This window comes from Anopheles moucheti, chromosome 3, assembly GCF_943734755.1.
Source record: "Anopheles moucheti chromosome 3, idAnoMoucSN_F20_07, whole genome shotgun sequence".
Classification (NCBI taxonomy): domain Eukaryota; kingdom Metazoa; phylum Arthropoda; class Insecta; order Diptera; family Culicidae; genus Anopheles; species Anopheles moucheti.
The window spans coordinates 80110873-80129045 of NC_069141.1; the positions used below are offsets into that span (position 1 = coordinate 80110873).

Genomic DNA, 18173 nt, shown 5'->3' on the forward strand with positions numbered 1-18173 from the left:
GTTCTTTCGCATGGTATTTTTTTGTTTTGTTTTAAATTTCTCAGATCATAACACAAACCCGTGGAAGCCATTCGAGTGTGGGAGGGTTGCTTTGCCTCCCCTTTGCTTCGGTATTATGTTCATATCGTAATAGAAAAAAAAAAACAACGGAAAGGACGATCGCCACATCAGGGGAGCTAATTTCAGCCGGAGTCATTTTCGGTCCGGTTTTTGGTTGAAATAATTATGTCTTTTATTGTTGCAATATTAAGTGTTTTTTTGTTTTAAGGTAGCTGACATGATTTCTTTGTTGTTGTTGTTTTGCTTCGTGTTTTCGTTGCTTGTTGCTATTTTATGCATAGAATAGACATCCTCTCGCCTCGCCACGAAACGCGAGATTGCTCCAATGAACGGGGGCGAAAAGGGAGGGAGGGAAATTACGAAGGAACGATGGGGGCAGAAGAGGTGGAACGAGAGGAGTTTGATTAATGTAGGAAGTTTTGCACCTAACTCCTACCACTTTGTCCTTTACACATCGAACGACAGCAACAACTGCAACAATAATGATAATAATAATGATAGTTAAGGAAAGGGAAAATTTTCCTTCAAATTTGCTACACCTTCGCCATCCTTCCTTGCTTTACTTTTCCCTTTCTTACTACACCTTCTTTTCCTTGCGCTAGTCTGTATTGTGACTATAAACTTCGTACTATAACATCATGGGTGTTTGTGTGAAGTTGTATGAAGTAGTGTGTTATTTTTTTCTGTGTTTCATAGTTTAATTTAAACATCATCAGACGCAATACTCAACTACCATTTTATGCGCCTTACTTGAAATGTGATTATTTGTTGTTTGCCCGAAATTGAAGCAATTTCCATCTAAAAAAAAAAACTAAAAAAAAATCTAAAAAAAAAACAAAATACGAGGGGGTGTGCGTACGAATTTGTCTTTTGTCCACTTTTTTTCCATTTAAAACAAACACAACAAACTCCAATCTTCAACGGGAAAGTTCAATGCAAAACTACTCGAATCGTTTAGAACAATGGATTCGAAGCTCGAAGTGTTTAAAATAAAACAATTCACTTAGCCACACAACCCTTGGTTTTATGCTGTGCCCTGTTGTGTGTTCTGGTTTCCTACTTACTTCGCCTCCTCCATTTTGTTTCTCTTTACTTTTTCTCTTTCTATTTCTTCTCCCCTGCTGTCCTAGCTGTCTCTCTCTTTACTTTGTTCCGCGTACTGCTTTTAGTAGTAACTGTCAATTATTCGTTTTAAGTATTTGTGTGTTTTGTTTTTCTTATCTCATTTTCATACTGGAAGTATCTCACTGAAATGCGTGTTGCAGTGTATTAAATACGTTTGTTGTTGTTGTCCCTTTGCTCATTGTTTTGCCCTCGTTCCACAGTTTTCTACTTTCCGGAAGGGTTTTTGGGTTTTACCTTCCTTTTTTTCTTGTTTGTCCACGAATGACGACGATGTAAGGTGTGTAGTAATGTGATAGAGAGTAATGGGTAATCTAGCTTTCATGCTCCGTCCGACGATTTACTCCGTGTTTCCGACAACTCTTTCCACCGGCAGCAGCAACAACAGCAAAAACAGCAACTAGTGTTCCACAGCACGGGTGTGTGTGTGTTAGTACCGCGCCCCTCATCTGGCCACCATCGCTTAGTTCTTGATCAGCTGTGAACCGCCACCGGTTAGCAGTGCCGAAACGTCCTGTACCAGGGCGGCCGGTGCTGCCGGTTGGGCCGGTGGTGCGGCCGGCATCTGCTGCATCGGTATCTGTTGCATCGGCTGGCCGCCCATCATCATCATAGGCTGCTGCGGCTGATCTGCAGGCATGAATTTCGCTGCGAAAATAGACGTGAATGCATGGTTTGGCAATTAGTAAAGCCCGCACACGGTGTATCTTGGTTGCTGTATCTTGGCAGTGTTGGGTACTAAGGCGCTTTATTACTTTTTTTTTGTTTGTTGCCGTGTGGCAACGGAGTAGAGCAGAGTATCACTACGGCAGCAAAACAGGGAGTGTGGTTACGGTTTTGTGGTAGAATACAATGGGTAGAGGAGTTTACAGTGGTGCGTTTACGTTCAACAAACATCAGGAGATAAAGGGACTATCATACGGGTTGGGAAGGAGTTTTGGAGTGTTTCAGAGTGATATGATTAGTTAGGGATTCATTTTCAGGATTTACTAACATTCATACATACACCCACACACACACATACACGCGCACACACACGCGCGCACACTTACACGGATGGCACTAGAGAGCCTGTCTGCCAACTACGCACAGACCACACAAGCGCAAATGAATTTAATTTACTTTAATGTACATATTACAACCAAATCGAACCTGCGTAAGGAAGCAGCTAAAACGCATAGAAAGCAAAATACCAACACGTTTTTACGCCAGATGGCGCTAGAGTGTTGTTAGATAGCTTTGTTTTTTAGTACAACACGTTCTAAGTGCGATTCAATCAATTTTTTGTAGTAAATTTACTTATTTTTTTCAAATACTATTGATATTTTCTTTCCATTGTTTTGTGCTTCACTTTGCAGACTTTCGGTTCGGCAACTATAAGACCAATCTGATATACTGTACATAGGTTACCCTTTCCCCCCGACATACACACACACCGATCGTATGCATTGCAGTACAGTTTTGGCTAAAACTGCGAACATTTAACAGAACATTTGTACACTGTGTGTTGGATCTAGACTTTTGCAGCCCTTGGTTGGTAGTAAATATGTGTGTGTAGCAGTTACAGGTACCAGGTTATAACAGTAGATGGGGACGGAACATGTGTTACGACAACGTTAGTACACGGCATAAGTACTCAAGGGTGAACAGAGGATACCAAGTGTGTGCGAAAGAGCAGGCAATCAGCAAGAGAGAAAGAGAGAGAGAGAGTTAGAGACAGAGAGAGTGAGACAGAAAGGCAGACAAAACCACCTAGCGGAGATAAACGGCAATGAGACGGTAGTGTATCCATATTAGAGTAGAAACCTTCCAAAGATGACCAGTATTAGTATTGAGTGTTGTGATCCGACTGAGACGTGGACATGTTGAGGAGAATTTCGATCCGTTAGTTGTATAGTATGTTTTGTACTTTGCTGGTGACAGGTGTCATTCTTATCATTCTTCTTTTGTTTTCGTACATAAGCTGTACAGCACTGCGGTGAGTATGTGTTTCGTGAACTGTGATTCTATCTCGTATTATTGGAATGTAACAAAAATGGATAACGAAGTTGTTGAATACAGATAAGTTTTAGAAAGATATAAATTATTTTGAAAAAAAAACATAAAACATTAACAGAAGCATATCTGAATGATAGAGAGAGAAAGAGAAAGAGAGAGGTATAAAAGGTATAATAGGCAAGGGTATCTAAAAGAGAAATAAATGTAGTAGCGCAAAGAGTGGTTAGCAGAAACTAAACAGGTCTCTTCATAATACTATTCGTGGAGCCAAAATTGTTGCGAATGTTTGGTACGTGTTGTGTAAAATTTTGTACCTTTTGCCGTACCTGTGTAGGAAACGTGTGTTGTTAGAAGGAATTGGAATAATAATTTTGAATCATCCTTTACGCCACTGTCCCGGTACGTGTGTATTGGACGAGTGAACATGACACTAATTGGTCGCAGTAGTGTTTTTGTGTACAATGGACCATTTGTGTGTCCTTGTTCCTCACCATGCACATAGAAAAAAGCATGAAAGAGACGGCCTTCGACGGACTCTTCCATCATCGAACATGCTAGAGTAAGGGGTATCTAATTTTGCTTAAGTAGCTAAGTGCGACAATTCGAATTTGCTACAAAATGTTAATTTACAGGGAGTTTACTATTTCCACTATACTGCACTATACTGCTAAAAGCATAGAAAAATCATAAAACTGAACATATAAATGATAAGGAAGATAAAACTGAATGAAAACAAAATCTATTTAATCAACCATCTACCGATTTCTATAATATCTAACAGATTTTATCTTTTAATAATTACAAAACACTATGAAAATCTTAGTTTCCCGACCGGTAACTAACATCAGACACTAATGTATATATATTTCGCTATGTTGACAAGTACAGTGCGTGACAGTTTTGGTGCAACACATTCAATTACTGAAAGCGAAGTAACACTACACACTACTAGCAAACCGGTAGAACCACAGGGTTAGGCACAATACGCAGCCACAGTGTAGACAGAGCCGAGCATATACACACACCTGATAGTTTTACAGCTAATTTTGTATCATTTATGCGAGGTTCTGGGGGGGGGGGGTTGGGTTTTTTTTGGTTTGTATTGTTAACTACTAACAAGTCAAAATTTCTCACCCGCATGGCGGCCTTTGCGATAGCGATTCGGCGTCGTTTGTCGAATAGTTTGGTTTAGGTCTGCATTTTCAAAAGCTTGCTTTTAAAAATGAACACGTCTTTTTGCTTTCAATTTAACACTTCTGACAGATGGCGAAGCTTTTGGCGAGCAGCAGGCGACGCGCACGGTGTGGAGTACGGTTTATGCTCGAACGGGATCAAACAAACAGCGAGAGAAAGAGAACCGAGATGCGATGCGACAGAGAGAAGGAAAGAGAAAACAAACGGCAGGGCGAGGCCGGTAGGAGTATTCAACTCGCTAGCATAAACCATGGTTTCCAGTACAGATGGCGCGCACGGCTTTGAAGCACGTTGTGGTCGTTGATGGTATGTTAGTAGCGCTTGATAGTAGCATCTTTTCTTTTTCGCTTTGCTTAATCTTTTTGCTCCCATCTGCTCCCTTTTGGAGGGAGGGGCGAAATAGGGAAAGGTAACTGTCTCGAATCTGTGGCCATTTTGAACGACTTAACGATCAACTCACACAACGCACTTGCAGGACTAACAACATGATGAATGGGCGTAATGGATATGGATAATGCGGCATGCGTCCAGCTATACACGATCGCACACACCGGATACTGATAACGTCAAAAGCACCGTCTGTCACATTTTGTCACTATTCCCAACAAGGCGATGTCCGTAGCACGAAGTGGGACGCGTTCGTTGGTGCCTGTTTGGCCCCGATTTGGCATTCAGACTCAGGGCCCAAATACAGCGTGATAGATAGAAGGTAGGGGCCATGCCGAAGCGGGGAAAAAGTACCGAAATGAAGTTTGTTTCTCCAACGCAAACACACCCAAAAGTGAGACGAAGTGAAGCTTTGGGACTATGCGCACACAGTAGAGCTGTGATGCCTGATGAATGGTGGCTTTTGGTTGATGGTGGCTTTTTATTTTGTTTGGTTGGGCTCATAATTTGTTTGATAATTTTACGTTTCGATAGCGATTGGAAATTTGGTTATGATCGGTTTCGATTTGGGGAGTGCCTGCTTTCTGCATTGGCCGTTTTTAATTTCTTGCTGCGAATGGAAGTGATGGAAGTAGAATGAAAAGAGAGAGAGAGAGAGAAAAAAGAAAGACAAAATTCATCAGAACGTGGCACGCAATTTGAAAAACGTTTTCACACTACGGGGTTGTTTTTATTATTAATTTTCTGCAACAGCAAACGTTGTAATGAGTAACCTTTTTAGTTGATTTTGGGTTGAAAGCTGATACTACATGTAATAAGACAGATGCGATGCATGTCCTGCTATCAAGCTACGACATATTGTGCTTGCGTACATAATATGTACAGAACAAAATTGTGATCTCTTATAAGAAAGTAAAGATTCAATCAGCAGATTCCTAAGAGTCTTATATTCGAGAGCTTCTTAAAGTTGCTTTCTTAAGTAGACGAGCAGCCTCAGGTGTTAAGGATCTTTAACAAAGCTCTATCACACACATTGAAGCAACATTTTCAAGAATTCACACCACTTTCGTGAGTGTGAGCCTGAAGCCATCGTTCCAGCGCCCTCTACCGGAATTGTACGGCACTTTACTTACAGCCAAAGATGGTCAAGTTGTTTTTACTTAACCTGTTACGATTTCACATACTAGCGGCACGTTTTCTAGGCTTACAACTACTTCGTGGACGCGGTTCAAGACTATTCAGGAATTGTACCGATAAATCGGAAAATCGTCTAAATAGCCTAATATTTGCGATCATCAACGTCGACTTAAGAGAAATATAAAAAAATGTTAAGAAACCATACTTTGTGCTTTCTTGGCTGAACAAACAATACTGACAACTATGAAGAACTAGACGCCGATGTCGACGATTATGTAGAAACTGTGCAAACAGTTTTATCCACTTGATGTGACTGATTCACATTTTTCACGTAATATGTCGCATGTTAGTACCGTTTACACTTGCAAGCATGTACCGAACACAAAACAAACGAAAATTAACAAAAGCCAATCAATTAACACAACGAAGGCAGATTAACACCGAGGTACATTCCACCCCATCGGGGGTGAAATGTAACGCGCCACAACATCATAAAACACGATGAGCTACTTCGAGTGGGCTTAAGAACGGGGAGAAAAATAAAGGAAGAGAGTTGTCAACGAAACAGAAGAACAGTAAGCAGATATAATAGACAGCTGGAAGTGGATACAGCTTCCATATCCGCACATCAGACAGATAAAGCACAACAGTATGCAAACCTGGTTCCCTTCGATGTTTCCCAATGGAGGGTGGAAGTGGCGCTAACGATAGGCCAAATTCCGTTTCGCACAAGTCTTGCTTAGCACACTAGCTTTCGCTAGCTGCATCGTTGCATTTAGCCATAAGGATTAATGATGATAGGTGATTATTATTGTGTGAGCTTGGCTGCATCACACGAGCTCGTGGTTGTGTTGTAATTTCCATTATTACGGATTTCATGATATTTTGTCCATTCGTTCCCCTTACTGTCTCTTCATGGAATCGCTTCTCCATCGTTATGTTTACGGTGTGACATTAGCCACAATTGTATATATCGCTACTCTACTGGTTAATGGGGGTTTTTCTGGGGGTCAGGATAAGTGGCTTTTTCGTACTCGTATCTCTGTTTTACATGTAATTAGCTGATGATTAAAAACAAAAGACAAATTAAAACAGAGGACTTAGTAACGCGTGGAAGAGACACCACATCAAATCTCTCGCTGTATCATTATGCATAAATGTTCCGAGTGCTTTCTAGTCGTTACTATTTCTAGAAAGTCAGTCTCCAAATCAACGGAATTGAGAAATAAATCATCTTTCCCAGGTATGTGCATCCTGGAAGTTTTGTCACGTTACGTGTACTCCTAGCAGTAGCAGCTGGTGGCATTTACTTACCTACAATAATTGCGAGTATGACGAGACCAATAACGCCCATTATTATCATCATCTAAAAGCGAAACAAAAACATCGTTAATAAATGAATTGTACACCAGAAGACCCTATAATACGATCTGTTTAGACTCGATCTTAAGCCTTACGCAAACAACCGCCCATTGGGGTTACTGCCAATATCAAACTGATGAACGAAACACTTCTCACAACACATGTCACGTGGCAGCACCCGGAGAACACGCGGATTCTCCAATAACAAAACACGGCATCGTGAATTGAACATGCGTGTGAAAATAATTCGTGGGAAACAGACCTCAAAAATGGATTATTTTACTTGGTTTACGACACGTAGTCACAGTGAGAGTTCAAGTTAACCTCAAAACCTACGAAATGATTTTTCTATTACTGCCCTATACATGATCTCCTATATCCACAGCAATTTCTCCTTCATTCTACGCTTAGACATCTCGCAACGAACTCACTTTTAGATTCTGTAGCCAGAATTTCCTCTTCAATTTGCCGGCTTGCTGTTCAAACTGCGATGCACCCTGCTGCAATGCATCGGCTCGATCGTCCAGTTCTGACAGCTTTTGATCTCTTTCCAGCACTTTCTCGACGTTCGTCTTCATGATATCCACAACCTGCAAAACGCATGCGGGAAACGGAAACAAACAAAGCATGGCATAAGTTACGCAAACCACTTTGAAGGTAATTATTTATCGTCTCTCATTTCCACCTCAACTTACCTCATCCACCTGTGCCTGGGTTTGCTGCAGTCGCTTCTGTGCCGCAATCTGCTGAGGCGTCCGTGGTCCTCCGACGATTCCATCCGCTCCCGGTTCGCCTCCCGCCGCTGCTCCCGGTGCAAGACCATCTGGGGCCGACCTATTGGGTTGGGCCGTCGGGGTTTGCAATGAGACACCAAGTTTGCAAGGGAAGAAGATATGTACCAAGAAGAGAAAGTAAACCGGCGTTAACCAAATACAATACTTTTGTGATAGAAGTAACCCTAAAACCAGTAACAGCTAGAGCGTTTGATGCAAACAAAACTTCTGCAACGTGTCGATACTTCCTTGCTTTTCCCGCGTTGCTTCAACCGCTGTTTGTAGCCTCGGAAGCAAGGATACAAGAGCACTAGCTGTTTTCAATAGCAAACTGGAATACGCTCTTCAAATTTTCGAAATTTAGAATGCTTAAACATAGTATATAGCTTCTGATAAGCTGACTCAATGACAGTGTGCTATTGTAGTAGCATTGTAAAAGCTTGTTCTTGTTGTTTGGTAACAAAAAAAACGCTAGATAAACGAACAGAAAAAAAAACAATGTTTGTGTACATTACCTTGCATTGTGTGTGTGTGTGTGTGCGTTGATGAACCGAAACTAAATCCTGTGTACTATTGCACTGTGTGTATGGTGTCGGATACTAATCGAATTACATGACCTTTCTAGGGTAGTTTTGTAATCTTCAGTATAATTTTGTTGTCGTTTCTTGAGGAAATGAACTCTGGTGAACGTTTCCTGTATGCGTAACACTACAATTCCAATCACAATGCTATGTCTGCCGGTAGCATTTATCCACCAGTGATCACGTAACATTTTGTGCGTGTACCAACAATGGCGAACGCGAATGCTACTATGATGCTCTGTCAGCTGTCACAAAAATAATGTTTCGTTGAGCTTGTTTATAGCACCAGATTGAGCGGTTCATCATTAAATTGAATAGAGTTTACAGAAGCTCTTCTAAAACATGATTTCAATCGCAAAAATAGACTTCTTAGCAACATCGATGTGTGAAAATGCTCACCAATATGAAATGCAGGGTTTGCTGTCCGGCGGCTGATGAAGGAAATGCGCCAAAGCCAGCTCTTTTCTGGTTAATTTGCTTGCCTTTCCTCATTTCAGCGTGTGCCAGGACATCCGTTTACATTTCCGTAGAGGTGACGTATTTTTCCGTGTTTCCTCTTTCGCCTACCGATCATTCAGCAAATCGATGCAACTACGTTTAGTATTTGGCTCATTTGCGTAGCGAGCAAGTCGATTTCCACCCCGAAAATACCACCTTGCGTCCCACACACAATTCCCGAGGTAGGTGTGTAAATGTGTGTGGACAATAATGCAAGGAAATCAATAGATACGGTTCGAGGGTACGCGCATGCGCTTCCGAAAATGCTCCAACACACTAACAATCTCCGGTGCTGCTCATTCCACGAGAGAACCCCAAGCGATCGGACAAACGAATTTTAGGTTCAGGAAAGCATCAACAAAAAAAATCAAACGTGAACCACGTGAGGAACACAAGCAGACGGAAGTGGAAACGCCGTAAGTCTTAGCATACGAATGGCCTATTTTTCGCATACTGCCGAATACCGGGAAGTTCCTCCGGTGTTGAAAATTGATTCATGAAATGGGGCGATTTGCTCCGACCCGTTCGGGGTTTAATGTTTAAGCTATTCAGGATTCTGATTGGGAATAGTTCTGTACATAAAGCCAATTTACTGTTTCTTTTTTTTGTTACCAGCTTATCGATGCGAATGAATAAATCAAACACGTCCTCCTAATGGCCTATCAATTTAAACACCTTGCAAGGATTTTTTTTTGCCTTTGGATTGGTAGATGCAATGGTATTTACCTTTCCCGTTGAAAATATCGTGTAAAATACATCGGTAGAGGAATTTAATTAAAAACATGCAGATGAAGAATATTTTTTAAAGTAATAGTTATATGAATTCATGTAATACGTTAATAGTAATGAAGAAAGCAAAACTCTCAATAAAAAAATACTTAATACAAACTGAAACAAAAACAAAAAAGTCTGTTTAATGTTTAAAAATGTATAATCTTTGGTAAACACAAAACATTAAGCTTAGCGTAGAACTTGTAATCTTGAATGTTTCATGCAAGTTTTTCCTCTACCATTGCTGTGAAGTTAGCAACAATCACTTACTCTGCTTGCTGTTCTCCACTCATCTGTTTATTGTTGTGTGTTTGTGTGTTGTTCCCGGGAGATTTTTTACAAAATCATTTGCAGTGTCCCGGTTTTGTGTGTCCGTGAGTTTAGTTCGATGTTCGGTTAAGTGAGAGGACAGTATTTGTAAGTATTGTGTGTTATATATATTTAAGTTTCTCGTTAATGATAATGGCGTGATGGGATTTCAAACCAATGTTCGAATGAAACATGAGTCAACGATGTCTGTAGGTGCTGTATCAATGCGTAACGCTTTCCTAACATAGAAAACAACCAAACGGAGTGTTTGGTTTTTCCGCGTTTGCTGTCCATCTCTCATCCAACGTTAAGGATAATCCTGCCTTATAAGCATTTATTATCACAGCTGGGTTCTATTTGAGAAGAGCTGCCCGCATATTTGCTCTATGGAACCCATTACAGATGACATTGGCTATCGGATATGTCTCGGGTGTCTCGTCTGCAAGGCGGCAAACTATGGATGCTCGTTCTGTTTCTTTTGTGCACTGCTACACACCAAACGTTCCACATTTCATCACCCTTCCCTACATACATGTTCTATCATTTCGGCGTCAGGAAACAGTGAGTTCACAAGCGCTACAAAACCGCGATAAGCCGCGATTCCCCGTTACGCCGTACGCCACCTACGAACCCTGCAATGGAAGGCCTCGGTTGGAAGTACGTCACAAGCAGGCGGAATGCGTCAGGACCGCCGGTGTGTCGGGTACGAACAAAATCGATATTTACATTGCATCTGTTTGGCGATTGTGCTGCCGATTGAGGCCCGGCAGCATTTCAGGTTCGGTGGGTTTATTTCGGCCACCTCACTCATCATTAATTCAGTCAAATTGACCTGTTCAACAAACGGGTGGAAAGCTATTTTTGTGTTGATCTTTCGACTTTCTTCGAAAATGATACCTACAAATTAGGGTTATTAGTCTCGGTACCTTTCATCGATGGAGTGCTATGCTTATGTTGACTGAGATTGAGATTTACCGTGGGAACATTTTAAAAGGTCCTTCGGAAATTGAATATTATATCATCGTTTTTAACAATTATTTCCTTGAACCAAGCATCTTACGTTGATACTGAAAAAGTAGTATCATAAATTTACATTAAGTTGTGCTTTAGTATTTGAAACAAGAAAAATATATCATTTATTTCGATTGTGTACAGAATCAGCGCTATATGTAATGGAGTAAATATTCACTCGTCTGTGTGTTTACTAAAATGTCAGCACCATCTTGATTTCAATAATTAATCCAAATTTTAATAAACCCCGAAAGAAATGTTTTCGCAACGTTTAGTAACTGCTAGTAAATTCTCGAACGATATTCGAAAGTACATTTGTGACTCAATAGTTCCGGGTCCAGTTTTGCCCATCACTACTCCATTCGAAAGGTTTAGAGAGAGAGAGAGAGAGAGCGCGAGTGAGTGTTGTGAGAGATACAGAAGAAAGAGAAAACAAGCAGTTGCCCTTACTGGCTGTCTCGTACAAGCCCTTGCTTTGTTGTTGAAGAAAAAACGGCAGTGGCAACAGGGCAAATGTTGTTGGATTCGTGCGCGTGTAGTGGTGCTGCTGTTAAAAACCAACACACATGCGCAGACACCCGTACAGCCATCCAACAACCTATGGGGACAAGTTAACGAAATTAAAACCATTTAAACAAACAGTTTTAACACAATTTGTCAGTAATGGGTTTCCAATGTGTGTCCGATGAATGATGAATCACACCTACACCTCGAAACATTAGTCGAAAAATGTCCCCATAGCACGGGATTGTTTGCTGCGTTTCGCTGTAAGAACGCTACCGCGATGCAAGACGCACACTGTTATAAAAGGGGGCTGCAGTCCAAACAAAAGAGCGAGTTATTCGACAGCAACCGAACGGTACGGACGTGCGCGTCTCCATTGCAAGAGCCCCAAGCGTAACTCAGTGACTGTTGTGCCCGTGTTCCAAACGCAAGAAGAAGCCAAGCAAGTTGTGCAACCAGGAAGCAAATAACACCCCGAATATCAAGTTCAACTTGCCTGTTTCTGCCCAACCCGTCACACGCAACATCCAAAAGCAAAGACACAACAATGTCGGACGATTACGATAAGTACGACTTCGAGATGGAGAAGCACATCCACTCGGGGCACAGTGGCAAGCAGCGAAGCAAGAAGGAGGCTAGCGACCATACCAACCACAACGATCCGAGCGGCCATTCGCGTAAGATTGTGACCAAGCTGAAAAACACGGAACAGAACAAGAAGACGACCCCGAAGTAGTCTGCCCAGTGGAAAGGCAGGAGATCTCAGTGCGCGTACGGTCACCGTCATCCACCGCCAGCCACCACCAGCCACCGTCCCTCCTCGCTTAAGGGTGCATCCATCATTTAACCGCGGTTCTGCTATTTTTGCGTCCTCTTGTGTCTCCAACCCACGCACACACACACACACACCCACACAGACACGCATTCCGCCGTCCCTTTCGGAAGCGTAACGCGTGCGCGGCTCAGGCGCCTCGGATCGGATTCGTGTACGGTGTGTGCGGAACCACCACAAATACCGATACGCAATAGAGAATGACCCTGTGCTGCAACACAACATCATCGTTTCGTGTTGTTTTTGGGGAGAGCAGCAAGCAGCTTTGGCGGAACAACGAGGGTGTGATGGAGACCCTTCGTTTGGAGAACCTTCGGTGGTTGAGGAGGAGGTACTGTAAGGGCCGTATGCCGTCGTCCTTACGTCTAGTTATTAAAGAAGAAGGCTAAAGCTGCCACCAACCGCCGCAACTCACCACTCCCCCCCTTTGCACTGTGTGCGAGAGCGGGCCCGAGTGTGCGGAACTAAAGAGGTGGCCGGACCCAGCGCTCCAACTTTGTTTTATGAATATAATTATCTGTACCTTGTGTGTGTGATCAATTATTAGCTGCAAGTTATGTACTAGTAATAAATAAAGAAGGATATGCTTATCAAAATCGGTGCTCGGTAGTGTGTTTCCCGCTTTGACGGATGCAGAGACAGATGACACCACGGAACCATCTGTTGCTCACACTGGCCCCCACCTTCTTGTTGTTCTTTGGGGTTGGAACACCCCAACAACAACCATCCCCCTTTCGTAATTTCCCTTCACCTCCATTCAACAGCTCACTTTGCCTTGGCTAATAAGTACACATACCTGAGCTTATACTGCGTCTTAGCTTTATCGTATTGCCTCTCTCGTTCCTGCTTGCATGGTTGAGTTTGGGATTTGTTCGCGTCTTCTCCTTCACACAACTTCTTGTTGCGTTCGCGTCTGCTTTTGAGACTTGAGCAATAATGTAAACAACTCACGCGTAATCGAATGCCCCCTCCTCCGGCAAACATTTTGCCGGGTTTTGCGTTTCATGTTTTGCTCGGGGTGTTGTATTCGTCAACACCCCTCCAACGTCTTCTTTATCAGCTTCGTTTTCTCTTCTCGCCGGCGATAACACGCGCGCGCTACGCCGGTAAATCGTACTGCGCCGTGCAACTCGCGCGATCGGATTTGGTGCCGGTTGTAGACGCAGAACAGCCCAAAATTTCCAACAAACAAACAGCTGAAGTGAAGAAACTGTGCTTTCTTTATCAACGATGCCCTCCCTACCCGAAAAGCGAACATCCATGAAAAGGTGAGATGAAAGTTATCGGCAGCGCCCTGAACGACAACCGATTGCTAGTAATAATAAGCTAAAAAACGAGTTTTCTGGCATCTCACGATCCAGTTTTTTTTGTGTGCCATGGGGAACATTGGTGTTGGGTTATTGGGTGGAGGAAGTGAAGTGCAATGCAACGGTGTTCCGCGATGGCTGCGGCTTGATAACGTCGTTATCGAACCACTGCGTGTCCAGGGCTTCCGAAGGGTGCCCTATTTACGCCCCAATCATCCCATCGGGGTGGGTAGTGCTGGTGGCACCCTTGTGTTGCTTCTGTATCAGCAGTTTTTTTTTCTACTTTCATGTTTATGTCTCCGCAATAAAGCAGCTAGATTAGAATGTAGCAAGGAATAACAACGAAACACAATCAAAACAAAGCAGGCTGCACCTCTTCTTTGTTTAGTTGTTTTCCAATGCATCGCGCAAATGGCGCGATTTAAGCTTTTGACGCAATCGCGAGCTTTTGCACAAGGTTTGTAGAGAATGTGTGCAGTATTGTGCGATGTTGTGAGCAAAAGTCGTTTCGTTGTTCACTGTGTAGCCTCAAAACGTGTGTTTTTGAGTTTATTGAACATTTTTAAATTGTTTCTAGCTTCTTAGTCATCAGTACGCGTAAGACAGCTAGGGGTAACACACAAAACAGATGACGATGAGTCATGGCTGCAGAAACATAAAGAAACCGCGAAGAGTTGTAAGTTGAGACCCAAATAGGCGTTTTTCTTGTCAGCTCTCAATAATGCTTTTCTTGTCTTTTAGATTCACTCTGTCAGTTCCGGACGTTCCACAATGAACGTATTGTGATTTTAAGAAGAAAATTTGTGAAAGATCTTCATTAAAACCTAAATCCATATGGTTGTACCAAACTCGCAACAGTTCCACTCAGTAAATAGGCCAACACAGTTGCGTAGGGTATATTTTATCAGATAAACCAGCAGCTAGATGCGCTTAAAACACGACACCCAAATGGCTACAAATTGACACATATTGGAGATGGTTGATGATGGTGTTCGTGTATGCGTACGTGATGTCGCACACGGAACACGCTGCCAGTGTGTGCACCGTGTTGTTCGATTAATTTTAGAAACCATACCCGCCCATTAGCGGTAGGGGATCGTTTAATTATAAACGGGAAACCTAACTTCTAACTTATCACTATGAATGAGGGGGTATGGCATGGCTAACAACCATTTTTAGGCACACAAGTTGAAGTTATTTGCAATCACGAGTTTGTGGGTAAGGTGAAATTTTATTCCTCTACTATAATCCGAAGAGGTATTCTTGGACACGAAACTTCTAAGTGTTTTCGCCTTTATTTTTGCGCTGCGTGCTGAGAAACCGATCTGGATACATACGTTATATTATACAGGATTATACATTATTTAAAGAGTGTTTATTGTTGAAGTTGCTTGAATATGCATTATTGAATATGCAAGTCAACTCTCTAAGGAAACTTAAGCTCTAGCAAAAGGGGTTGAAAAGTACTAGAAAATCAAGGACAATTGGGAGAAACAAAAATAAACCCCATCTGTCATTAACTGCCATTGTAAGTAGCACAACGGCCTGGAGAGCGCCGTATTGTGACGTTTTGTCCTACTGCAAGCAAAACCTCATTCGGAGTACTTCCAACTATTTAACCCTGTTTTCATCTCTGTCCCACTGATGAATCGTTCTTCCTTCGTTTAACTTTTGCTTGTTCAATTTCTTCTCTCTCTATTTCACGCTCGCTCGTTTGACTTGAATTTCCCAGAACCACATGCCCATGTCCAGTGCTCCCGAAGGATGCAGAAATGCTGCATCGTCGTGCGTTCCTTCAACCTTACAACCTGCTTCGCTGCTTACTCTCCATTTTTTTTTTCTTCATCTTATGCACCCAAGAACCTGCCTGCCTGCAAGCGCAATCGCACACTGAAACAAACCGAACCGAGTGTGTACGTGTGTTTGCCAAGAGCCATAGGAGGACTCTCTCCCGTTGCGCTATTTATTGTTGTGCGCGAATGGAAAGTGGAATATTTCCTACCTTCATTCCACAAAGGGTCCACGTACACAGGTTTGCTAATCTTTCGAAGGATTTCGTTTAGGAAGATCTTCTCCAATTATTGAAGAATTTCTTCCAAGAATTAGTACACCAGCTCCAGAGTTTATCAACTGTGAGCGATAACAAAAAGGATATTAGGACATTATCGATTGGCAAAATGGACAGAATGGTGGCGATCTTTTCATCGTCCGGAATAGGGGAGTCCTTTTTGCACTCTTCCTTTCTTTTTCGCTCTCTTGTACCGTTTTGCTCCCTCTCTCCTTCTCTTTCTGTTTCTCTCTTTCTCTCTGGTAGCAAAATAAAGAGAAAGAATACTGCACGAATATGATGCGTGTGTGGTAATGTGAGTCAGTGGATAGAATAGAAAATAGAGAGACATGGAAAGGTTTTCCCTTTCCCTGCACATTTTCCCTGTATTCCCGGATGAAGTTTCGAGCAAGTGAGACACAAACACGCTCGAAGTAGAAGCGTGTGAATAAACACACATACAAAACCGATCGATCGGTGTTAAAGCTCATGACACTTTTTTTGTTACTAGTAACAATATTCTTAGCTAATTCCGATAAAACGGTCAACTAGAGAAGGCGAAATGTCCGAAATGTGTTTCATTTTAAACTTTTATGTTTAGAGTAAAAAGGATGTAAAATACAAAATATAACTGCAAAAGAGTTTGATATCCTCAGTCTGATGATCACGGTTGACCACTAAGTTCTACATATGGTATAATTCGTTCAATGGTGGAAAGAAGATGGAGATTCGTTCCATTTGCATTTTCAGCACAAAGTTTAGTACTCGCAAGTGCAATGGAGCATGTGAAGATTAATGTACGAAATGGTATCTTCTCCCTCCACTACAACTATTTAGCGACTGTTCAAATTTGAGCAGCATGATTATGATATTCCTTACATAAGTATACTTACATTTTGGTTAGTACTAGGATTTAAACACGCTCGGTCGTATTTAGCTCAGTTAGCGGCTAACGTGCAGTGCCGGATTTGAAGGAATTTCGTTCTTCACAATAGGTGCAGGTACCCGCTGGCGTTGAGGCTTATCCTTATCTACACATGCACACACGTCGCTAGCAACAACCACACGTTGACACGTTCTCCGTAATGCGTTTTCCCTCTGCTGAACACACGCTTGCGAACACTTTTCAAGCTAGCATGACCGTCGTCGGAACGATTCGGAATATATCTCTATTCCAACAGCACAAATTTTGCACCCGGGATGAAACACTCACTTTACTTTCGAATCAACGCACTGCTGTAATGCCATGTGTCACGAAAAATGGACGAAATGATGAAATTGAAATTGAACTGAAATCTTCCAACTCTGCTTGGAAGGTAAAACTGAAAAGTGCCCACACACACACACTCAGGAAACAGCAGGACAAAAGACACGAACGAGAACGCAATCGATGAGGGTGAAAGAGAGCTAGTTCGATTGAATGATTCATTGAAGGGACACAATACACATGAGACTATGGGAAAGGAAAATGCTAACTGTGCTCTGTTGGAGAGTAATTTAAGGTAAAAGTTAAACGAAAAGTTACTGACCAACATCGGGGGACATTTTAACTCACTCCAGGAAAAACATTCCCTGTTATCTTGTTAACTTCTAACAGTGGAGATATGATGGAGTTGCCTGGTAGTTAACGCGTCCGCTCGATAGTGAGACGCGCGTGAGAAACGTTCGATAGTGAGACGCGCGTGAGTAGCACTCACAGTGAGCACGGCCGACCGCAGTGAGAGATGGCGTAACTTCACGCATAAAGCTGTCATCGGACGCAGCAAAGGAGCAAAGGAAAATGGATGAGTTACGCAAAAAGGAAAGCCTTTAATGCATTTGCAATGCATTTTTCTTACTAGTCAATGATTAGTAAGCGATCAAGACAGCTTTTTTTAGCGAAAAAAATAAAAAATATCACACAACAATATTTGTATCGTTTGGGCACTAAAATTCCTTCACGAAATCCATATTTCAAAGATATCCTTTCCGATCGCGATATGGAGAAAATTGTATACGCGCTTGTGTGCGTTTGTGTGGGTAGACGATGCGGATAAATGATTGTTTCTATGTGGCTGTGCGTTCGCATATCCTTTGCGAAACATTTGCAGGAAAGAGTAAACACGAGGGTGCAAAAGCATCATCCTTTCCGTCGGTCGCTCACACGCAATACGATTGCCTTTTTAGTATGTTCTCTTGCATGTCTGTGGAAAGAGATGGCGAAAGCAAATCGCGATGCTCTTCTTTCTTCTCACGGCTGGAGCACAACGGGTGAAAAACGCTCCTGTTCAAAGCAACGAT

General features: G+C 42.3%; 2 protein-coding genes across 3 annotated transcripts; one reads left to right on the forward strand and one right to left on the reverse strand.

Moving 5' to 3' along the window:
- Positions 1 to 891: 891 nt before the first annotated feature.
- LOC128305773 (vesicle-associated membrane protein 2) lies at positions 892 to 17079 on the reverse strand. 2 transcript variants are annotated; one of them, XM_053043372.1, is made up of 5 exons: positions 16787 to 17079; positions 7956 to 8094; positions 7692 to 7850; positions 7213 to 7264; positions 892 to 1830 (listed from the first exon to the last, which is right to left on the reverse strand). In XM_053043372.1, coding segments are annotated over exons 1-5 (537 nt in total). In that variant the 5' UTR covers positions 16789 to 17079; the 3' UTR covers positions 892 to 1645. The 2 variants fall into 2 exon arrangements, with proteins under 2 accessions (XP_052899332.1, XP_052899331.1); XM_053043371.1 differs by lacking the exon at positions 16787 to 17079 and adding an exon at positions 10154 to 10176.
- Positions 11972 to 13137, forward strand: LOC128305774 (nuclear protein 1). Its single transcript, XM_053043373.1, has one exon. The coding sequence runs from the start codon at positions 12255 to 12257 to the stop codon at positions 12441 to 12443; it is 189 nt and encodes a 62-aa protein (XP_052899333.1). The 5' UTR covers positions 11972 to 12254; the 3' UTR covers positions 12444 to 13137.
- Positions 17080 to 18173: the final 1094 nt, after the last annotated feature.

Excerpts from the sequence above, each read along its gene's own strand:
- LOC128305773 (XM_053043371.1), bottom strand. The coding sequence starts at position 10,176 with ATGAGTGGAGAACAGCAAGCAGA. Across the intron at positions 7,265-7,691 it reads TCTGGCTACAGAATCTAAAA|ATGATGATAATAATGGGCGT; the intron begins GTGAGTTCGTTG and ends TTTCGCTTTTAG. Across the intron at positions 1,831-7,212 it reads CATACTCGCAATTATTGTAG|CGAAATTCATGCCTGCAGAT; the intron begins GTAAGTAAATGC and ends CTATTTTCGCAG.
- LOC128305774 (XM_053043373.1), top strand. The coding sequence starts at position 12,255 with ATGTCGGACGATTACGATAAGTACGACTTCGAGATGGAGAAGCACATC.